Raw genomic sequence first — 24716 nt, forward strand, 5'->3', positions numbered from 1 at the left:
ACAATGATCTGGATGACTGAGAATTATCACAGACTGCTCAGACCAGAGACCCACAGATGTGGATGTGTATCACAAATGTGCCATGTTGATAACAATATGTGAACGCTGAAAGTTAGTTGTACGATTCCCGAAAGTATAATGGTTGGTGCAAGTATTACAATACAGTGCATTGACAATATTACACTATATATGACTAAGCTTTAAAAAAAAAAAGTAATATATACAATAATAATGAATTACTGTTGCCGAACACAATTTAAAAGCGTTTAATTACAATAGCTCTGGCATGACATTAATGTGATAGTAACCTTATCTCCTCTTTGACTGAGGCAAAATAGATTTCCATTCCCTGGCAAGCTATTTTTGTTTCTCTATTAAAGTTTTTCTCCCACTTTTGACAAAATAGTTGGACAATGTCCTGGCAAACATTAGTTCTGGAGGATGTTCTACAAGCGTGCCTCTTCTGTCTACATGTGATTTGATCTGATCCAGATTGTGTGCTGGTGTAAACTTCACTTTCTATTCTCGTTAGTATGAGAGAAAGATTACAATAAAACAGTGGATAGAAGTTTAACATCTAGCAAAGGCACGGGGCACAACAAAAGAGTCTCCTGGTACTCATAATGTGGCAATTCTAATCATGTTTCAGGTATTATTGGGTCTAATTGAACTTCTTTTATAGACAGTTTCACTCTCAACTCTGAATCACTTTGTCAGTCAGTAGTTTGGATGGGCAAACATTGCTTCCCTGGATCCTTTCCCTTGGTTTGGACTATAAAAATAAGCAACAATAAGCATTGAAACAATTTTAAACAAGCATTCAGACATCTATTTGTTCCACAATCATGGCATAACAGGATATGTCACTCCCATTCAAACTTGAATTTGCGTACCGAGGCTGGCAGTGAGCAAACAATGCCACTCCAGCGCCAGGCTTCTACAGCTCTGACAGAGAGGAGTCCCAGCGGAATCGGATGGTAAGTGAACAGACGTGTGACCATTTCAGCGTGCTCGTGTGATTTCCTTTTTGGTCACTAAAGACAACTCTTGTCTGCTTTTTCTGAACAATTCCAAGAACATTAAGCAAGCTTTTTACTCATTAGTGCAGCCACACTCAATAAAGCAGAGATATAAAGAAGGCAAAGGCTCGAGAGATGTCATTAGAATATAATCTTTTATTTTATTTTACAAATACCATTTTGTCCATGTATCGGACCAAAATCCCTCTCACACATCCACACCTCAGATATACATATCAGGACTTGTAGGGGGAAAAATACCCACAAGAAGACTTTCATACCCTTTAGACACATCAATAAATGAGACACATTTCTAGAGATGAGATTTGAAATGTGGAATACTTACATGTAACAGAAATAATCACCAAGTATGTCCTTAACTTAAATGAAAAGCATTGTTAAGTGTAAATATATCTATAAGAAGCTGGAAAGACATTTTGTCCACTTATTTCATCTGTGGCGAATATTTCTGACAACCCTTACCTCCACTGCTTTTCAATCACAGGGCCCTGACCAGACAGATCAATGAGAAAAGGCCCCTGGGGACTCTACAGCTACTGTTGTGGCCTACATGCTCTAATTGGATGGTACATGAGTGTTTTACTGAATAGCAGGCCTGTTTTCCACATGCACAATCAATGGCTTGTTCTCTGCTGAGTTGCTCTAATCAGATAGGAAACTCTATCCTTGAAACTTCTGGATGATTGCATATTTCCTGTGTCGAGCCACTATAATTAAGCACCAAATACAATTATCTCTTCAACAAATGTAATAATACCATACATTACTGAAAAGTAGATCCAACACCAAAGCTGGGCTCATACAAGAGGACTTTTAAATTCACTCACTCAAATCTCGCTTTTATTAACGGACATTCGGAGATCAGACGGTTCAAAATGATAGTGACCGTACAGATGTACAGAATCTCAATGAGATATGTCCAAGATCATAATGAAAATGACATTTATCACAGTGAAGCTCACGCCGCTCTCCACAAAAATCAGTTCATGTCTAATCATTTTTTTTTTTTCCTGATCCGACAGAAACACCGATACTTAGTGTGTCGTCTGAGTGATGTGTTATTATTTTTAAATTCCAGCCTGAACCCAACAACGGTTTCAGTCTGTTGCTAAACATAAGGGAATCTGTCAAACTGGTAATAGCAAGTTTTTGCTACTCCATAGCACAATGGAACCATCATTTATCTGCATCAAGCTAATAGACAGTGTGTGGCAGAGACTGATGTACACAGGAGGAGACAGCTTCTGTTGTTGCAGTCGTACTTTGATGGAGGCTGATGGAGGTCTGAGCTTAATTAAATCCTGTTTAATTCATATTCATTTATAAAGTCTAAATCCAGGTTTGATTCAGCATCTGTCAATTATCTGAAAGTCATTTGGCAACCCTGGTAAAAATCAATCAATTAGTCTCCCTCGTTTCAAAGTGCTCTTAATATATACATGCAGCCGTACACACACACACACACATCAACACATGCACACTTTTGGTTTGACAAAGACATTATCACCTAAATTATAAGATAACAATCTTACTTGAAGTTAAAATTAACTTTGGGTATAGAAATCATTTTTAATGTGTGCACATCCATACCATCCATGTTATCCTATTCTAATCTTTCATATCAATGTTTGCCAGTGCAATCAGATTAACAGTAGTGCAGTGTTTATGTCTTATTAAGACCGCCCCCACAAAAACTAATCTTATTAATTTAAAGTTAACTTTATAAAGTGCTTTCTCACCTACACTTTTCAAAAACTAATATGCTTGGTAATTGGTTTGACTCCTGTAACTCACAACATCTCTGGACAGTACAGAGAATATGAATTAGAAAATGACTGATGGATAATGGAAAAAGATGGAGATGTTTAAAGTTAAACTTTGATCCAGCTTTCAGCGAACGGATCATAAACAGATGGTCAAAGCCCACCCACACCCTCCATTAGCTATAGATATCAGCTGTTTTCTTTCACCAAGCATGAACCATTAATGCCACGATAGGTGACACGGCTGGGACGGACCAGAACGCCGTGGCCGGGCCGACAGGTGAAGTAGCGGCGGCCACCCACAGAGCCATCATTCTTGCCCTTGGGGCTTCGGAGCTCCAGACCAAGCCAAAGGCCTGGGGCGAAGTCCGCCGTGCCCAGGTAACGGATGAACGCCATCTCATTGGCGCTGTTCAGCAGGACCTGCATGCCCACGTGGAGGCAGACCTGTCCGTCAGAGCTGGGTGAAGGACTGGACCTTGCTGTGCTTCCTGGAATGCTGCCGCTACCGCCGCTGAGGGTGCTCCAGCGCCGACGGTGAGGGTTGGAACGACTCCTTTTGTTTTTTTTAGTTGTTTTTGTTGTTGTGAGATTGTGGGAGCACAGAAAAAAAAAATACACCAAGAAAGATTTATGAGAAAAGGTATGCAGTGTGAAAGAATATATCAAAAGTAGGGAGATTCGTGGTGGCTTGGTGTTTGAGGGAAAGATCTTCAATTCTTATTCTCTCTCATTATAATCACAATCATGCATTAGCCATTTAAGAAAGGAACCTTTTGCTGACTAATACCACTGCTTCTGATCAGTACTGATTCTGCCACGGCTAGAGGGGATTACGATGAAGCTGAAAAGCATGGGGAGGAAAAATGAGAGGGATGTGCAGAAAAGAGAGACACACCTGGAAACAGGGCTTCTTCTGCTTGTCTCCTTTGGAGCGGCGATGGCCGATGATGTGCTGAAACTGCGACGAATTGTCCCTGCACAGCAATCACAAGAGTCAAGGGCTCCCACACAGACACTTGCATAAGAATGACTTCCAAGGCACTCACAGAATAATAAATGAAAAGACGCATTAAAAATAAATCTACAAAAGTAAAAAAAAGTAAGCTACAAAAGGGTCTCACCACTGAAAGGATGACTGAGTCGTGAGGAGGTGAGCTCTGAAAGGCAATCAACCGATCCATGGATCCTGAGAGTAACAAAAAAGAAACCTTTTTTACCTTTTGCGCAAAACTTTCACTGATTCTTTTCCAAAGTTTATAACAATATACTGCATATTATAATGTCCACCTATAAAATTCCTCATCGAGTTTATGATGATGACAACCTTTCTGAAATTAGCTCAAATTAAAAAAAAAAAAAAACACTGCTGCTGGCACAAGACCACCTGTCCAGCCACTATAGGATGTTCATTGTTACATTACAACTCTGGAAGCTATTGAAAGGCAGAGAGGCGATATTGAGAAATGAGCTAAAGAAGAAAAAAGGGTTCCCTTGTCTTTTAAGGGATGAGAATAGCATTTGTGTGTGTGTTTTCCTAATGAGTTGTGATAGCTGCTGACAGGAAAAGAAAAGAGAAGGAAAGGCAAGCTCCTCAATGGAGAGAATGTGATATTCTTCATTAGACAGCACGAAAGCATGTGCTCAGCTGAACACACTCTGCACCCCAGGGTTAATTAAGAAAATGGAGAGAAGAAGAACATGAATACAGGATGGTGAAAACACAGGCCGACTTCCCAAAAAGCAACCTTTACCTCATGGAAGGCATAAACATGTTTTTTAGAGCAGCAAGATAATAGAGAGAACAATGAAGATCTGGGAACAGAAGAGGAAAATGCCATGCAGCAGGTGCACCTGATATGAGGCAAAGTGGCTAAGAAAGGTGAGGAGCTTTATTAAACCTAGAAACAACCAGCTGTCTATCAATTCTGATAATTCTTTTATAGCTTGTTCATTCAGTGGTTTACTGTCAACTGCTTTTTTAAAGTATACTGGCTTTAATCTAGCTATGATACACATACATGGGAGGAATTGTGCTGTAAATGTGCCATCCAGAAAAAAAGGTAAAACTTTTTTTTTTTCCATTCTCACAAAAAAAGTTGTATATTGTTTATAACAATGTACACTGATCAGCCACAACATTAAAACCACTGACAGGAGAGGTAAATAACATTGACCATCTTGTGACAATCCAATGTTCTGCTGGGAAACTTTTGGACCTGGCATTCATGTGGATGTTACTTAGACATGTAGCACCCACCTAGACCAGACCAGACACCCCCACCCCATAGCATGAAACACTCCCCCCACTAACAACATCCTGTTTCCAGACACCACAGGACACCCTCAGAAGGCCCATGTCCATTCTCTGATGAGTCACAACTGTTTTAGAGGCACAAGGAAGACCTATGCAATATTAGGAAGGTGGTCATAATGTTATGCCTGATCGCTGTATAACTCAGTGCCTGTGTTATCGAGTGGAAACTTGTCCGTGTTGTAAGCAAGGCCACTCTGATGTGCAGAAATAATAAGGCCTCCGGTGGATTTGCCTTTGTTCACATACATTTTAAACTGGTCAACGTGGGTTCAATGTGAGAGTGGTTCCAATTATTGCCTCCCATAAGTGAAAACAGGGCCAAGAAAAAATGACCGTGAGTCACATAATATGCTCGAACCTTCACAGTCACCAGATTCCAACTAACGTCAACACTGATGGGAGAATTTGGAGGAAAATCATGTCCATCACTCCACCACAAAGCAGTAAATAAAGGAAGCTTTTTTGTGTTTCTGTTCTGCTCCAGGAGAGTTCTAGAAAGTCCTAAAATGTTCACCAATGAACAATGATTTTTGTTCTGTTTACCCTAACAGAACAGATTTTCCTTCAAATTCTAAGACATCTCATAATCAACTATCCAACTCTCAGTTAATGGTTGAGCAAATCTCTCCAATAGTGTGATTAATAATATAAGAAAGCAGGCAAAGTTCCCACTGGGTCTTTTTTCCTCAATTAGATGTTTTACATTTCTAAACAGGTCTCTAACATTGCCCACTGCAGCAGTCAATATGCACAGCTAATGAAACTGGTATTACTACACACACTAAAACACAAACACACAAAACATGTATATGATGAATAATGGGCAAAATCCAGCAAACATGTCACAGATATATGTGAATATCAAAAATGGACTTTCTTGTTTTCACCAGTAACTTCCAAGATGAAATTACAATCTTTCAAACAGTACAATTTTCTCAAGCGCAGAGAAATTATTATTTACTTGCATACACTGTTATTATAGACAACATGGCAGTATTCTAAAACACAACCAGATGAAATGTATATAATTCAAGTTATCTGCTTTTTGGCTCTGCATGCCATTAGGCTTACTGTAATTATATGTCAGGTTATGGTATGAATGCCCAAATGTAAGACCAGAGCAGAAAGCTTTCTCAGAGTCAATAGAGTTCTAGTCAAAATATTCTCTCAGCTAAAATATACTTTTCTATTGAGGTGTCTAAGAGGCTGGCCTTAATGCTACAAAGTGAATCAAAGCCAGCTACTTGGGAAGTATTTGGGCTGCAGCTTTAGGGGAGTAGGTGTGTAGCATATTCCATATAAATATGATGTGGCAATAGAAAATGCTGCCATACCATATATTTAAATAACTAATGCTTGTAACGTTCTAAGGTATTGTCTTCCAATACAAGCAACCTGACATATCCATCATCTATAATATTTGAAAGAAGGGGTGACGTCATCTGGCTCATTACTAGATGCCACATTAAATTGAGAAGTCATGGTGGGTTAGGGCCGCAGGCCTCACGTTTGACAGCTCTTACTCTAGTTAATCACCAGTACAGAGGAGCGCTGTTTGCCGCACAGAGGGCAAAATCAAATATGTCCGCACTTACACAAATGATACTGTCAAAGGATCTCATTAGTTCCATCAGAAATATTGATGAGGGCAATGAAATGTAACCTCAGGCTTTCCAGGGCCTATTGTCAAATTCGCTCCGAACTTCAAAGAATTTATTAAGTATACTTGTTTGACAAATCAGTTTTACTTCTGTGGTTGAGCACTGGCAAAACCCTAAAGGGACCATTAATCACTAGTGTAAAAGCTAAGCTACCTTAAAGAGTCTGCACTCACCTCTGAACACGAGACGGAGGAGCAAACACTCCATGTTTTGGTGGGCAGCTGAAGTACCTCACTCCTCCCACTGATCCATCATTTTTACCACTTGGCTTGTCCAGTTCAATGCCTAACCAGAGTCCTGCCCCAAGAGAAAGTCAGACCAGAAATCAATCACATATCAGTTAAATAAAGACTGATATATCTTTAAAAAATTATGAGAAACAAGAGTGGTGTACTGCTAATGTATTTTGTAGCAACTATAAATATGAGATGCTTTATGTATGTTTGACTTCAAAAACATCACTTCAGCACAGCGTATAATTCACTCTGCATAATTCCCTCTCAGGTAGTTCCAACAACAAAGACCTGTTTAGTCCACTAACTTTCAGTCATCGCTGTATAACGATATGCTATTAGAGGCAGAAAGAAAGCTCCAAGCATCTTTCTTCTCGCTCTTTTCGATGACTTTAAAACACATTGCAAGATCCAAAAAGAGATATAAACAGGTTTTCTACATAGATAGCTGCTTTTTCCTTGGTATGGAAACCTCAGCGCACTAAGGCTAAGACAATAGAATTTAAGAGATCAAGAGGAAGTTAAAACCAAAACCCCTTCACACTCAGTGGTTTGAGATACATTAGTATTTAATCATACATGTCTGATACACTGATGCACCTCCGCACAACTACTTTCTAAATATCAATGAATACTATGAGCTAAGTGAGTTTCAACAGCTTTTGCTCAGCAACAGTTTTTTTTTTTATCAACCATTGCCACAGCAGTAAATTAAGTGACCCTCATTTTGCCGCTTTATCCACGTGACTCATGTACAATTTATTTTTTTCCATTACAATTTAGATGTTTTTTTAAACTAATCAAGACAGATTGAAAGTGCTCATGAAACAACCCTACGTCTCCTTAATCACGATCATTCATTAATGTTATTTTGAAGGATAATCCAAAATGCCGAAACCAGCATTTGTGAAACAAAAACTTCAACCTTGAAATGAACAAGGATTTTTTACAAGGTGTCAAGTTGGTTTAATTTATTTATTTATTTTTTTAATAGTCGTTTACTTAAGCTGTGTAATTATAACTTATCTGGCCAGAAATCACTGGGTCTCAAGCTGCCCAACCACAAACAACAGGATATATAGTATGTTTGGGAACAATAAAGGAAACTGTAGTAATTTGAATGTTTTATGTTTTCCCAAAAAACATCAAAGAAACACAGGCATGATTTATTAAAAGGATAATGAATAGGCTTTGAAGCATTTTTGTTGAAGTTCTTTCAAAAATCGAGACACTATTTTTCCAACACTGAAGTGGCTTTTCCTGGATTTGGTTTCCTTGAGCCCACATTCACCACTAACAATATATATCAAATTTTTCATACAAGTATTCCAATATCAGCAGAAATAAAACACAACAATTTATGAAAATAATTTTTTAAGAAATGTATGAGCAATTCTCTGTGGTCCATTGATGTTTTCAGAGAAACTGAAAATGAATAAGATCTTTGTCTGAATGATTAAAGTATGTAACTGAAATGTCAATACCTATTAGAGAGTTTGGTGTGATTTCAACAGAAACCTTCACAGGGAGACAAGCGATTTTTACAACCAACCTGGAGCAAAGCTGGTCTTTCCATAGAACTGGACTACACCAGTTCTCTGGCCAACCACCAGCACCCTCTCCCCCAGGCGTACATCAGAACCCTCACACAATGAGCCACCTGAGGGGGTTCGACTTCGAAGACCTTGGAGAAAGACAAACAAAGACAGTAACTCGCATTCTTAGGACACATGTCAATGGCCTTGGTGTAATAATTTTCTGCCAACACAAAAAAGAACTACCTAATGCAGCGAAATTCCTGCAAAACAAAACTTTATTGAGTCAGTGTTAAGATAATAAAGTATACAATATCTATTAACAAGACCTGCAGTATTAAGTGCTGTAGTGCCAGAGAAAGAGCGGAGGGCTGGTGAAGGCGTCATCCTGGGACTCAGAGAAACACGCTCCCTTCGCTGCCTGGGAGGCAGGCGTTGCCTAGGCAGTGGACGAGGTCGGGCTCCTGGCCGAGAGTCCAGTGAAGAAGACGAAGAGGAAAGAGAGCGGGAGAGCATACCTGCCATTGTAAAGATACAGAGGAATGAGTAATAGAGGATGCAGGGGGTCAGATAATGGGACAATGGGACATTACAAAAAAGTGACCAAACCAGTTTAAATCAATAACACTACAGTCAAAAGGGGGAACAAACGGTTGCATCTAGTCTACACTGGAGCAATAGTTGTGAATGTTTAAATTTTTCTATCTAAAATCACACACTGAAATGGGTGCCTCCCCTCTTAATAATGAATCCACCATCCATCCATTTCAGTCTCCATCATTAATTTTCCATTTTATTCTTCTGAGTGTAACCGTGCCTATAGCATCGGGATTCACACAATTACCCCAGTATTTTTCAGGAATTCCACCAGATGTGTCACATCATTTTAAGGCAGCACAAATCAAGTGAGCTCAGTCTTTCAGTTGGATGCTGCTATAGAGGTCCAGCTAAAAGCCAACACGCTTCTCCCCTCGCAGCATGAGGGAATGAGTTAGAGAAGGAGGATGCCCAATTTCACTGTTAAGAAGCTATTTGGACACAGGACCTCATTAAGTTTTAACTTTCACAGACCTTCACAGGCCATAAGTTTATTAAGTGCCCAACTCTTGGAGGCTAATTGATTAAATCTGTGCCAAAGAGCTTTAAGAAGAGAAACTTCAGCTACAAACAAATTGAAACCCATACAGTGATGGCCAAAAAACTTCTCAACCTTTGGAAAAAAAGGCTGTTTTTAATTGTAAACCCTGGCTAATGGGCCCGTAAGAGCACGGATGAACATAAAGTAACAGTGGAAGTTGCTGATTTTGACATTTTTGAATGGACTGCCTTGGTTTCAGTCTCACATCTTTTCAGGTTGAGGAAACTATACAGAATTTTGATCCACATTCTGCTGCCACTGAAACACATTCTGTGATCTATTCTTACCATCTAAATTATGATTCAACTCCAAATATATTACTAATGCTGGATACACAGAGGTTTATTAACGTGTCAGTCTGATTTATGAAAATAATTGCATTGCCTTCACTGTTGAACTCAACGCAGATGGATTAGGATGTTGGATTCAAGTATTAAGGTGCATTAATCATCAAACACGGGTCAGGAACTTTAGGATTTGAATACTGGTTTTTAACCACAGTGCACAAACACAGTCCCACACCACATTCTTTGCTACAAAGTGCATTAAAGCCAGCTACACTATATCTCAAGTACCTGTCTTTGTGACTGAGTTGTCTCCCTCTGAGTCGTTATGGGGACCAGGTGGACTTTTTTGATAATCAGGTGTTTTTTTAACAGAGGGAATTAAACCTTTCCCACCAGACGCACACACAAACAAGACAGACAGTTACTTGTTTTAAGAAAGAGAGCAATATTAGAAGAAGTCAGTTTGACAAATACAAACTACATTAATATTGTTTGGTTTGACAGGTTAAATTAGCTGAACCAGAGAACCATTCATCTATATCATTTCTATTGGTGACATACTGACTGCTTATCACATAATTATATACTAAATACTGAACACTGAACATTTAAGTGGAAATATTTTGAACTTAGGTAGTCTGCATGTAAAGTGGCCAACCAAAAAAAAAAAATCTTTCAATTCAGTGTGTGAAATACAATTTTTGTAGTCCATCATGTTTGAATAAAGGGAATTAAAAATGAGGAAGCTAAAAGAAACACAGCGTAGCACTCCAAGAGTGGCAGATTTAAAGGCAGAGACAGAAAAGCTACACAGAGGATAAAAAACAAGGAGGAGAGGAAGAAATTCAAATAAAGGACAGTATGACATTGTCATTGCAGTGAAATAAGAAATATTTTTCTTTTACTCCAACGGACAAAAATTAAATATGCTGAGACAAGCAGGTCCCGGTCCATTCAAAGGGTTTGAGTACTGACTCAAACAGCACACAATGAGAATGTCCTACAGAAGTAAACATAATAATGTTCTTTAAGGATTTTATTGCAAGAAAATTGAATAATTTCAAGCTTTTGATATTGTTTGTTGACTTGAATTAAACAGACAAAAGCCTTTTGGTGTTTGCAACAAGAATCAACATCCATCTTCAAACAGTCTCACATTACTCTTAAGTCGTAAGTTTAAACCTCATATTGCTCTTTGAAAAAGTCTGGTATTTATTGATTGCCATTTCAGTTCACATTTAGAGGGAGCTTGGAAACTATCCCCTCAGAGATAGAGTTGTGTCTTTCCTTTTAACTCCAAAGAGAAGACTACAATCCAACTCAGAATACCAAACATTTCTTGTTAGAAAGAGAGTGACCTCCTGACTCTATCTATCCCTCCCACATTCAGACGTCCACTTAAGTGGCTGACTGTAGCAGTGACTGAGGCTTTATGAATCAAGGAGTTGTGCTTTGTGAGGCTGTCTATGTTTCCACCACCTTTTGAGGCCTGAGCTACAGCTGATACACACTCATGGGGGCCAGACTGCCGTTCTGCGGTGTCTGTCTCTCCTGGTTATTGAGACGTGACAGTTCCACAAGGTGTCTGCACTGCTAATCTGATGGGACAGTAAAACAGGTGGCTCTGAGAGTTTGGCTTGTACATGGCTGAAAAAAGCTCTGAAAAGTGTTTGTCCATAAATATAACCTAGTTCCTGGGTTGTATGGAAGTACAGACTCAGATGCCCCCACATGCGTTGCATGCCACACAAACACTTGCACACACACCGTGTGATGAATGGCTGCCAGGCTTTTCAGCCTGTCTATGCCCAAGTTATTAAACCTTCCTTAATTGGACTATCAATCACCAAACTCCACAAGCCACTCTGAGGTCCGCTATTCCAGTCACGCCCAGATCAATCGGCCTTCAAAACCTTTGAATATTACACCACCACAATACAGCTGCAAACCATAGAGGCAGCGAGAAGCACAAAGACCTACCAAGACAGGATTTCTGCAATGTTCTGAGGTGACTGGAGTACAGACATCATTAGTTGGAGGTTGCGGATATTGGCATCCAAGGACTGTGAGAACAAGGTCTTGTCAGCAATCTAATTTATACATTGTCCTTTGGCACTAGTTCAAAATCCACTTTTCAAACTATTTAAAAACTATTATGTAAACCCAGATGCAATTAATCCTGCCATGCAGGGACATGGCTCATACAGGGTAGGGGGTAGGACGTCCCTTCACCACGATCTGGGTACCAAAACAGTTTGAGAAATCAAAGAATAAATTACATTAGGACATGGGCCTTCAACCAGGAGTCAACAGACTTACTACACAGGGTCATGAAATTTTTGACAAATTTTCTAACATTGCTAGACTTATTGCTAGAATATACGAACCTGTGTATTATTTGAATAGTTAGTATTTAATGCACAATAACAAGTTATGTTTAGACGTTGGTCCTTGATTTGATATTTAGAGGTCTAGGTTGCATTTTTGAGACTCCCTCAGTTATTTACATGTATTGTCTCCACTGCATGCCAATGAATGCCTAGAGTCAATCCAGGGTATATTGTAATGGTAATGCTGTAGCACTAATGTTGGCACCCTACTCAAAAAATTAAATAGTCTTTTTTAAATAGTATATGTTATTGTACATATGGTGACTGTTGTACAAGAGAGAAAAAGAAAGCAAGGGAGTTGGTTATCAGACAACATTATAACATTATGTGATACAGGCCAGTTAGAGGAGAATGAGGGGATATTACCATCAACACTTTTTCTGTCATTTTCAGTACTAGAATATGGAATACCTCATGTCCCTAATATTTTTTTTCTCTTTTAAATTGATGCTAGCACTGTGAGCTGTACTACTATATTTATGCAGCAGGCGGTTGGAACTTGAGGAGATATCGACATGAGATTACCAATGACATCTTGCAAATTTACACATTTCTCTGCCCCCAGGGCCCTGCTAGCTATTCAAGTTTACCATCGCTGTAGTTTATGTTATGCACTGATAATCTTATTTTTATTTTTACCACAGTTACACGGTAACACAGTTGTGGCAAAGCTCCTCAGGAAAGCCTATTCTCGTAAATGTATTGCAAAAACTTCAATGACAAGAGAGGAACAAGAAAGACCCATGCTGAAACCAGCATTCGCAGCTTCAAACCACTTGCTAAATTTCTTACTAATGTATCACACAATATGTATACTTTTTACAACTTCACTGAATTCCAAACAAATAAAATACATTTTCTCACTGTGTACAACTCTTTCTTTACCTGTGTTTATCCTGGAGGTAATGCGAGAGAGGTCAACACGACGAGGGGGTCGAATGGGTGTCGATGTCTTTGTTGTGCTGGTTTTTTGCCTTTCCAAAGGTTTGCTTATCTTGGATAGGGGAGCAAAAATTCCTGTGAGAAAACATAAAACAAAAGCTTTCAGAAGATGACAAAAGTTAAATAGAACAGCAGAAGGATAAATACGTAAAACAATAACGTAAATCAAATTTACTAACAACTGACAAAAATGACTGATGAAATGTCCCTAGGATAGATAGGTTACCTTTGGAAAACTGACAAGGCACTTTAAGTTCTATACAGTCAATAAGTAATGGTAGTAGTTTTAAAACTAGTTGGGGGAGCTGGTGGATGAGTCAGTGCATTTGATCTTTAAGAACTGTGGCATGACCCACCATGTTTGATTCGACAGGTGAAATACTGAACCCCTGCTACCGAACCGTCATTCTTTCCCTCCGGTTTGTCCAGTTCCACTCCAGCCCAGAGGCCTCCCGAAAACTCAGTGCTGCCACAGAACCGCAGCGTTCCCACCTGCATGCACACATATATTTACAACAGAAATACATGTGTACATCCAATCAACACAAAAACAGGACATGCAATAGGAAAACTGGCTGGTTCACCAAGCACTGAGAGAAGTCATTTCATTCTCATACCATGCATAAGGTCAGAGAGAGAACACCCAGAAACTGAACAACATTTTAGTATGTCTATGTCCATTAAGGCTGCAGAAGAGAAACAATTAAAATGGAAAACAGAGATCAAAGCAAGAGACTGAACAAGAAAGTGGAGGGAAGATAATAAGACTTCTGATTTGTTAATCTCTGCAACTTGGCACACTGCAATTCCATTCTCAGTGTAGCACAAAACTCTATGAATGGTTAATTCCTTTGCAGCCAACTGGGCTAGAACTAGTATTTCCTTGCTGTTTGCATGTTTGTGTCCATGTGTGCAGTTGGGACTATGCACACATGGACGTGGACATACTGGCTGACTTTACTTCACATACAGCATTTGAGCCCTGCGAGCAGAAAAGGCACTTCCTGATCTAATAAGACTCAAGTGGAGTTATTTTAAAAAATATTACAAATCCTTATTTGGCATTTGGGTCAAGGAAATCACTACAGTTTCACCTCATGACCATGGGCAATGATTTGCTAACATTAATCAGGGAGATCTCTCGCATCGTTCTGCCACTAACTCAACATGTTGAATCAGCTGAACAGCCACCAGCAGGGTCCAACTAATGATGTGGGACACGCCACAAAAAATAGGGCTGGACAGGGTTGATGTTGTCAGCCTGATGTCTGAAGACACATTTCAAGACAGTACAAAAGGACTGATTTCTGGAATTTTACTCAAATTTTGGATTAGATACACCATGTCATGAAAAAAAATATAATTTTTTTTTTATTACAGGTTATTATTTAAATTTTATCTGTTATTTTACTTACGGGGCTTTCTAAGCATGCTTCTTCATATGAAAAGATTTATACATACATTTACACCACCACACACAGTTGGGTGGGTAGGATGATAAGCAATTGTGAAGAACTTGTTTGAATTTGAAGAGGACATTTGTCAACAAAAATGTGTTACTGGACTTCTTTGGGCTACATAATACTTAGTATAATGAAAACAAAGATACTGCAATTGAAAAATATACCAGCAACAAAAGAACAGAAATGACACCTCTAATCAGGCAGCTTGAAATATGTAACAGTTAGACCATTGAAGCTAAAAAGGTAAACGGGTATCTATAAATTATATTTTAAAAAGAAGACAGTAATTACACTTTCACTAGTTGAGAGACTTCTAAGTAATGCTTATAATTGCAGTGATTAGTACTGCCAGATGTGCACAACATGGATTGTGTGAGATCTGTTTAAAAAAAAAAAAAAACACAGGACCCACAGGCAAAGAAGATCAGCAAGTATTTTTTTTAAAACTTCTTATATTTTCATCAGACACTTAACAGTATCATAACTGGAGCTGAACTTGAACATGCTCAGATAAACGCTGATAATATACAAGAATGAACCGACAGACACAACCCTAACTGCTGGAAGGATGCCAAAATGGTGTTGCTTAGCAACTAGAAGTTATTTTTTTTCTTGGTTGAGGGCTGAAATAATCAAAGAAAATCTAACCAAAGCTTGTGTCTTTGGTATAGTCCTATATTATATTATTTACTTTTAGTTAAAGCTGAGTGGCACCGAGTGGGTAGACCTTTTATGATTTATTACTGTATAATTACATTATTCAGTAAAAATAATTGTGTAATTGAAACTCTTGACAAAACTAAGTCATTGTATTACACCAAAAATACATAAGACATGTTTATTAAATACATCTATATATAAGATTTATAAAATAAGATACTCCTTTAATTTATCCCACAGTGAGAATACAGCTTTCATTAATGCAGCACTGACTGCATTTAAAGAAAACTTCTGCTAGGAGAATGCTTATTTCTCTGTTTCTCCCTCCAAATACGAGTGTGCACTCATTTGAATTCAGCTAATCATGGAGTCCTAATTAGAAGGGTGCAACTTCCCTCTATTGTAGCACTTCGAGACATGGCAGCAGAAAAGAGCATAGTGTTTCAGAAATACCTTGGCAAAGCTTTAAAACATACTGAAAAGTCTGGATCTGATTAAATAGGGAAAGTCATTGTTCCTGAACTTTGACAGGGACCTGTAACACACCTTCTGTCCAGCTATCACCACACGGTCCCCCAGTCGGATTCCCATGGAGGCGAGCTGCGTCCTGGCCTTATCAGAGAGAGCAGGGACGGACTGGGCTTGCAGTGTGAATGGCAGGGGGGAGCTGGGTCTGGGTAAAGCCTGTCTCAGCAAAGCCCGGAGCTCTTTGGCTATGGCGGCTGCATCTGCCATATCCAAGGGCATGTCGAGGGGGTCAGGCACAACATCCGCTGGACACTGTCCTTTTTCATTCTGTAGGAGGAGAGAGGGCGAGTGACACTGAATTTCACTCAACACAAACTATTTTTCCAGCATGTCAAATGAATGCTGTTAAAAAGAAAATGACTGTAACATCATATCGCAACAACAAACGCTTATGTGAGCTGCATGCGGCAGTCAGTCAGATATGCTGGAGATAAACCTACTGTGCCTCCCACAAACCTTAAATATATCCAGCCACAGCTGCACTAGTGCCTGATAATCTGATATTGACAAGTGGCAGTGTAACAGCAATAAGTAAAAGGCCTAATACCATATGGTTACACAGAAGGAAAGCAGAAAACACTTATCTGAACAGTGTTGTCAGAGATAACTGTCCAAGATAGGCAAGCTTCCCTCAGCAGGGACTGATCTGTAGTGTAACTGTCCCAAACTAACTGTTGTTACATGTACATAATTTTACAGTATACCATGACACAAATTTGGAAACAGTGTGCCCATGTGTATGTAGAGAGGTTCCTCACCAACGAGGGTTTTAACTAAAGTTAACAGTGTGATGTCAGAGACTGTGAGCCGGACAGTCTTTCAGATGTTGGGAGTTGTGTCCAATAAACCAACTACCTAGAGAAGAGGTAAAGCCCCCGGCATTCAGTGACTACTTGTGACACCTTAGTTGCAGCAGCTGTGACTCTCTTGGCAGTTGACGGACATCCTGCAAAGTAGGGTGTTTTCACAACAGGTCAACAGCTGTAAGTTTACCTTTTGTTGGATGAATGAGCAACTATGTTTAACTTTATTTTATTTCTGATTTGAATTACATTTAATTACTTCTGCCAAAGAGCTTATTTTGCCAGTTCTGGCTGTTCTACTTGACTAATAATTACTCTTACAATGGTTTACAAAAATCATCTGCAGCAAAGAAACTAACTGCATTTTATTATCTTAAGTGTACCATTTTGTAATTGAGCTTTTATAAGTGTAGAAACATTTACGTTATTCGAATTGATGGAAATATAATTATCAAAAAGAAACAACGGCAACAAAAGAAAAGCAGTGTGAATACAAGCTTTAATGTAAAGGTAGACCTTCGGTAGTGAAGTAGTTATGTTATCCATTTCATACTGATGATGTCCATGGTTTGATATCATTAGGTCATCTAATGCCCCAGTAAATACAGTACACTGCTCAAAAAAATTCAAGGAACACTTAAAAAAAGACATCAGATCTTGATGGGAAACATATGCTGGGTATCTATACTGATATGGACTGGGTATGTGGGTATGTGTATTTTTGTTTTCTCGACTAAGTTAACTAATATGTGGTGAAATTTGAGTCAATGTCAACTAGTCAATAACAACACCCATAAAAACACAGTAGAAAGTAATGCTTTGTAAGAATGAAATCTATATTCTTGACCTGAACACATATTGTAGCATTTCACACAAAAGAAGCTACAGAGGTTTTTCTGCACATCAACACCATAAACACTGTCAGTCAGACACTTCTAATATGCGGCTCTCGCTCGGCAAAACAACACTCTACAACCACAGCAACAATGTCAAATAATTCAACACAACACTGAGCTTATCAGTACTGTGGGCTGCAGATATGTATAGCCTGTATAAATCGGAACTGTGAATAGCATTTAATAGTACTTCACAGCGAGCTGTAAGATAATATAATGTAGCCGGAATAAAAAAATGCGGTACATCTCCTAAGCCTTTTCCACATATAGCAGCGAAAGGTCTAATAACTTTAGACAATGAAATTCACCAGCAAATTGTTGATGTGCAGCCTCCTCCTCTCTGTTGCCGCAGGTGAAGTTGTTAACTGACTGCCACTAAGAGGATTTGGACCGTTCCTCTGATAACGTTTGCAGATGCCTTTTCAGATGAGTGTGCATTGCAGTAGTACATTTGTTGTATTTCAGGACTGACTTACATCTTCAGTGAAGTATTTCAACATACTTGATGAACTTAAAACGTCATGGCACAGCAGTAAAGTTGACTAGTCGGTACAACCCCTGGTATGTGTTAGGAACTCCTGCACAAAGGAGCAGATACCAGTCCTGCTGATGGGTTGAGGACCTTCTACAGCCCTGTCCAGCTCACCTAGAGTAAACTGCCTGTCTCCTGGAATCTCCTCCATGCTCTTGAGACTGTGCTGGCAGTCACAGCAAAGCTTCAGACAATAGCACATGTGGCAACCTGGAGGAGTTGGACTGCCTGTGCAGCCTCTGTAGAGTCCAGGTATCACCGCATGCTACCAGTAGTGACACTGACTCTAGCCAAATGTAAAACTAGTGAAAACCAGTCAAAATATATGAACTGGGGAACCATTCCTGTTTTGGGGGGGTCATCTCATTGTTGCCCCTCTAGTGCACCTGATGTTAATTTCATTAACACCAAAGCAGGTGAAACTGATTAACAACCCTCTGCTACTTAATTGACCAGATCAATATCCCAGACATTTTAACTGACTTGATGCGATACTCAAGATGAAAAAGTGTTCCTCTGATTTTGTTGAGTAGTGCATTTATTAAAAAAAAAAAAATTCTGGAAATAGTGCAATACTTTGTCAGTGCCAGACTTTTCTATTTTATAAGGCTACCATTAGTTGCCACAGAGGTAACACTACTTGACAGTACTACTAGGAAAATCCAACTATTACTCCTATTACTGGAATTTTTTTACCCTTACACAGAGCCAGATTACGGGACAAACACTAACCACTGAGTCATTCAGACATCCAACTTAAACAAATCACAATCTGACATTTTATTGAGCAGAAATAAATTGTCTTTTATAAGCTGAAGATGATAGACATGTGTAAAATTGTGTCATAATTAGTGCATGTATTCTTGTGTTACGACCAGAATGTGTTTGTGAGGTTACGGTGACATTTGACCACCAAACTTTAATCAGTTCATCCTTGAGTCAAAGTCAACTTTGTGACAAATCTGAAAGAATGTGAGACAGATGAGGCACAAAACCACTTGATAAAATCAGATGCTGACAAAGGACACAAAAAGAAAAACTTGAATGTTTACTTTTATGTCTGAAAAGGTCAGTTATATTTGTATGAGGATGGTGGACTAAACTAAATTTTTAATCAAATTTCTGCTCTCAGAAAAAAATATTCTCATTGTTTCAAATAAGCTGATCAGCGGATACACAACCTGAACAATTAGTCAAATTGCTCAAAGAAACGACTGTCCGTGAAAGCCGAGACAAAATCAGCAAGCTTAAGCATCACAGACGTAGGAGTAATTGGGGGACAATTATATTTGCCACCCCCTCCAGATGCAAGTGGTCTTTGACAAATCTCAACCAAGAGCTTGTCTTTCACTGCCGAGGCCTGTCGTCCTCATATTGCAACACTGAGTTAATTTGCAGACTACTCTACCTCCCTTTATCTGTGGTTAGTTGAGATACTATGTCTCAGTAAAACAGCTAGTAAGTCTGTATTCTGGAGACATTCAATTATTTGGCCGCATTTAAACATACATCTCTATATGATGTTTAAATCTATATCAACCAGTGAGATTAACCTGACATCTATGGAAGGAGCTACTTCCAAAAGGTGATGCCTGATGTATTCAGTTACTAGTGAGATGTTAAGTAGTTACAAGTATCTTGTCAATTCTCAACAGCTAAAGCTCCCATAAACTGGATGCTGCTGTCAGTCAAATGTGCTTAGAATAATGTCCTAGATAAACCAAACTGACTTGAAGAGGAGGCTCACTTCCAATCTGAAACCAAAAAAGAATTAAGTAAGCAATCCAGCACACCAACTAATGGAAAGCATGCTGGACCGTTCACAGCTACTAATCCATAACATGTGAGGTAAGGGAAGCATGAAAGGCCAGTAACATTTTTATTTCCGCCGTCCTTTTAAAACTTTCCAGTGCTCAAATTCAAGGTTTGTTGTGACGAATCTCTGCAGGGCCAGAGAAGAGAAATATCAAATTAAACCACTTCCAAGTCTGACCTTTACTCAAAAGGAAACTGAATTTCATTGCTCTGGTATCATGCCACATAACACACCGCCAGCTACCACCATCACTTTTAAATGTGAATGACACCATTCGGCATGGTAAGCATTCAAGTACATTACCCGCATGTACATAGTAGTGAAAACTGTGACAGATAATGATGCAATGCACAATATTTTCCCTAAACGACATTGTCTACTAAATACAGAAACTGTTCCAAGCAACTTAAAGTTAAATGTATCTTTTCTGTGCAGTTTATTCACTGTATTGCAAGACCCACCAGAGTGGTCTATAGGGCAACTAAAATAGGTCACAGTTAATATACTCATAACTCACACTTTCAAATGATGACAAATATTACCAAGGGGAAAAAGACATAACAATATCCGAACCTATCTCCAGGACTAACTGGCAGCAGCACTGATAAACAGAAAAAAAATCTTCCCCTTGATGATGTTTTAACTTTTGCTTAGCAAGCTAATGACCAAACATCCATGTATCTAACTCAAAAAAAAAAAAAAAAACTCAGCAAGAACAGCCTTTAAAAAGCAGGCTGATTAAAAACAGGGTCCAGATATTCTCCCAGCTCTGCATTCACATACTAAAAAAATATAGAACCTCTGCAGTCATTTTTCAGCAGGGAAATGACTGGATAATGGTCCGTAGTGCTTTAGTGACCTCCAGTGGGAAAATGTGAGCATAAAAAGAAAATGCATTACTCCCATTTACGAACAGATTGGAGTCAAAGGAACAAAAAAACTAAAACATTATTTAATGAGAAATATCACACAATACGACCTGAAAGTCCTAGTGTGGAAGTTTCAATTAAAATATATAGAATATGACAGATTATTGTACAGAGTCTACTATGTATGTGCTGCAAGTCAAGATAATGGCTAATCAGCAAAGTCCTCCACCAACCATTTAATGACTGTAAGTGAGCGGCACAAGACAGACAGACTTAGCACTCCAGAGGCAGGTTTATTTGAAATGTGTCCGGAAAAATCTGTATTCTAAACAGCTATCTTTTTAGGTGTTATCTGACACCTGAGTCAGAAAATGCCAAACAGGAAATATGCACAAAACACTGAACATCTAAAAAGACTTCTTGCAAAGTTTCCCATCAAATCATTGTGATTCTGTGTAAAGTTAAAGATAAAATCACATGAGGAAAGTTTTGCAAATGTAACACTGAGAAAATTGAAGCAGTGAATTTTGTATTCTGAGGGAGTTCGGTATGACGACCTGTGGGAGCTGCAAGTGGTGTTGTATATGGGGGCTATTACTTTAGGTGATTTAATTAGTCTCTCAGTGATTGGTCGATTAGTTAAAGAAGATAAACGAAAACAAAACTTAAAACAAGCACAGGTTATGTTAAGCTTAAAAAGTATGTTGATGATTGCTGGCTACATGCTTTCATAACATTCCTGTAAATCCCCCCCCCACCCCAAAAAAGTGGAATCTGTGAGACGCTTTACGTTAAGAGCCCCAGTAAACGAGAACAATGACACTTACTCTGAATGCAGGATTGGCTCCCAGCTCCAAGAGACATTTGACAGCTGATGTGCACAGGTTGGATGCAGCAATGTGCAGGGCTGTGCCAAAATCAAAGTCACTGCAGGTGGCATCAACCTCTGTTAAAAAAAACAGTAACTGTTGTATGCGATTGTCAAGCGCTACTTGACAAGTCTCATATTTTGACAATGAAATGAACCATTATGGACCATAATTTGCACAGTTGTTTAAAAAAACTGATATCTTGTGTCTGTATTGCTAACTGTTTAATGCAACACCAGCTCTGTTGCTGTGTAAGAGATAGCTGAGAACTGACTTGGTTTGTCAGAATTTATTTGGCATGAAAATGGAACCGCAGAGTTGTAGGGCTTTTTAAAGACACAATGGATTACAACATTTAACAACAGGAGAGCTTAAAACGGGGTAACTAAAGAAGTATGGAAAGTACAGGGGAACTGAGTCACTTTTACTGTGTTTCATTTTCCTGTGTTGAACCCTGAGCCCCCATAAAACTGAAATGTGGACTAAAGGAAAGCCATATCTGGGAACAGGACCCAAGTACTCCTACAGGATGTGGAAAATACTATTAGCGGCAAGGGCAGTCCAAAACAACAGGGGACAGAGACTTCATTCTCTGTCTGATCATGTGCTTTGTCACAGACACGGATGACGTAAATACAAAACTGGCATTTGGCTGGCATTTTGACATTTTTGTCTATACAAGATTTAACTATTACTAAAATATATTATAATAAAACTAAACCAATAAAGGCTGAGCCTCAAAAAAACATCTTTAAGAGCTTTTTTATGACAACCGTTCATTCCTAATGTGCAATCTTTGTTTTCTGAGGTGTGCTTTCGGTCATGGACCTTGTTGAAGACAGACTGCTGGGTACAGTACTTTAACCATCATCATTTGTTTCTTCCAGCTTCATCAACAAGACCTTAACAGCTGAGTAGTGATTTTCATAAATTGGGTGCTATACATGTGTGAACTGAATAATAAAAGGCATTTAATCAATGCAAAGTAAACTCCTGCTGCCACTAAGTCTGTAGCTGTACCCAATGAGTTGTCAGTATGTACACCTAATACTGCAATCACATAAAAGGAGGTAGACAAATATTAGAAAACCTTGCCACATGATCAGAAGGATCAAAAGCATAGACAACAGCCTCGATAGAATAGAAGATTTTTTTTTTTTACTGAATGTAGCGACTGCAGGTGCATAATAAACTGGCATTAATTACTACAGGAAAATGATGAATTACTGTGGCTTTAATCCCCACTGCAGTTGGTTTTGAAAATCAAAGTGTTTGGCCTGTACTGAGTGCTGGGACGACCTTTCCCTCTCTCATTTCTGGCTGCAGCTCTGCTCTCACCTGCAGGCGGCGAGGCCTGTAGCACCACACGGATAAGTTGGGGCACGTCAAAGTAGGCAGCGTAGTGCAGGGCCCTCATATTAGTCCAGCGTGAGCGAAGGTTGGGATCAGCACCCAAGGCAAGGAGCTGACGTGCAAAGTTAGCTGCTGTCTCTGCATCGCCTGAGAAAGAAGAGGGTGCAATAACAGACAGTACATCAGCTCTAAAGACTGTGTTTAAGGAGTGGTTGATAAATATCTGTGATTGCAGAATTATTCTGAATAGTGTTCAGTAATCTGAATAACAACATAAACTAAAACGAGCCAGAAGAGAAATTAAGAAAATTCTACTGTGTAGCTGAGACCGTTTACTCAGCACCTCTGTCAATACTAACCAATGCCCGGGGCCCCAGCCTTGCAGCAATAGTGAAGGAGGCTCATATCTGTCAGACCATCTCGATCATTCACACCACAGCCTCTCTTTAGGATCTGTGCAAAGACAAGACAGAGTGTCACTAAGGACCTGGTATCACTGTGCAGAAATATTACATAATAGGCTATAAAATGAGACTATGAGGGGCAATGATCAGACGAATGACAAGGAAGCTGGGCCTCTCATAACTCTACTCATCTTTAAATTTGGACAAGAACTGTTGCGCAAACTGACATCGAAACAAGGCATTTATTTCTCAAGGGTAGCAGTTACTAAGTGAGAGAAAATAATCGCTTGGTTTTACCCTTGAGACAAGTGCTTCCCTGCACAATTTACTGCATTGCAGCTACTCTGTGAAACGGGTAGAGGGGGTTTGGGTGGTGGCTTGGCAGGAATTCAATTAACAACCAAAAGTCAGATTTTTCTGGTGTTTTCAGTTAGTTGAAAATAAAGGTAATAAGGAAAAGACAGAGAAGCAACTGCATCCAGGCGATGTATAGGAGTACAAGGACAGTTAAAAGTGCTGAATTTTGTCACCTCATTTCCAATAAGGTTGATGTTCCTCTGCACCTGCGGAACCCACTGCCTGAGGACAGCAAACAGCTCTGGTATGGTGGTGTTGGGATCCAGAAGAACCTCCTTGCACTGCGGCTCACTGGGGTCAAAGAAGGAGAACTCTGGGGGGTAGTCAGAAAGACAATAATGACAAGTTCACTGTACTGATTAGTGGAACTTGAAAACTGAAATCTTTATTATTCATACTCAAGAGAGCATGTGTGAAACACGTGTGCCCAGACATACATTAAATGTCTGCAAAAGACTGTTCAAATCGATTCAGTCAAATCAGCAAATCAGTAATCTTAGGAAATGCCCTTGCTTGCAGAGGCGAATAAAATCAGATGCGACAGTGGATGGCATGCCGTCAACCAAATGAAGCATAACGTAGCCGGACTGTGTGTAAAAACAAACGGCATTCACTCCGATAGGCCAAGGTTAAAACTTTCTGAATATTTAAACCACAATCCAATCTGCTGCTTCTGCTTTGTTGAGTGCATTACAAATCAGATGACTCAGTGTAAGAGCCCTTTGCACTGTTTCGTGACCACGTTTTTATTCAGTGCATTCTGACTTTAATGTTATTTCTCCATTTAATTGAATAATTGATACAAGGTTTCTTGTTTGCTTTGTTTTTTCGTAGATAATCCAATGTTCCTTTGTTTTCAC

General features: G+C 39.2%; 1 protein-coding gene across 4 annotated transcripts in view; it reads right to left on the minus strand.

The window, feature by feature from the left end:
* Positions 1 to 224: 224 nt before the first annotated feature.
* LOC311505536 (CAP-Gly domain-containing linker protein 4) overlaps positions 225 to 24716 on the minus strand; it is a 28831-nt gene continuing 4339 nt past the window's right edge. For 3 of the 4 annotated variants that reach the window (XM_084569157.1, XM_084569156.1, XM_084569155.1), the window contains 14 exons: positions 24030 to 24169; positions 23455 to 23548; positions 23081 to 23242; positions 21701 to 21819; positions 15976 to 16224; positions 13663 to 13798; positions 13250 to 13381; positions 10263 to 10358; positions 8879 to 9067; positions 8567 to 8698; positions 6955 to 7078; positions 3928 to 3992; positions 3702 to 3780; positions 225 to 3359 (listed from right to left, as the gene is read on the minus strand). In XM_084569157.1, coding sequence (XP_084425283.1) covers positions 2993 to 3359; positions 3702 to 3780; positions 3928 to 3992; positions 6955 to 7078; positions 8567 to 8698; positions 8879 to 9067; positions 10263 to 10358; positions 13250 to 13381; positions 13663 to 13798; positions 15976 to 16224; positions 21701 to 21819; positions 23081 to 23242; positions 23455 to 23548; positions 24030 to 24169 — 2084 coding nt within the window. In that variant the 3' untranslated portion in view covers positions 225 to 2992. The remainder of the gene's footprint in view (positions 3360 to 3701; positions 3781 to 3927; positions 3993 to 6954; positions 7079 to 8566; positions 8699 to 8878; positions 9068 to 10262; positions 10359 to 13249; positions 13382 to 13662; positions 13799 to 15975; positions 16225 to 21700; positions 21820 to 23080; positions 23243 to 23454; positions 23549 to 24029; positions 24170 to 24716) is intronic. The other variant, XM_084569158.1, reaches the window with a different exon arrangement.

The sequence above is a fragment of the Chelon labrosus genome, assembly GCF_963514085.1.
Source record: "Chelon labrosus genome assembly, chromosome: 20".
Lineage (NCBI taxonomy): Eukaryota > Metazoa > Chordata > Actinopteri > Mugiliformes > Mugilidae > Chelon > Chelon labrosus.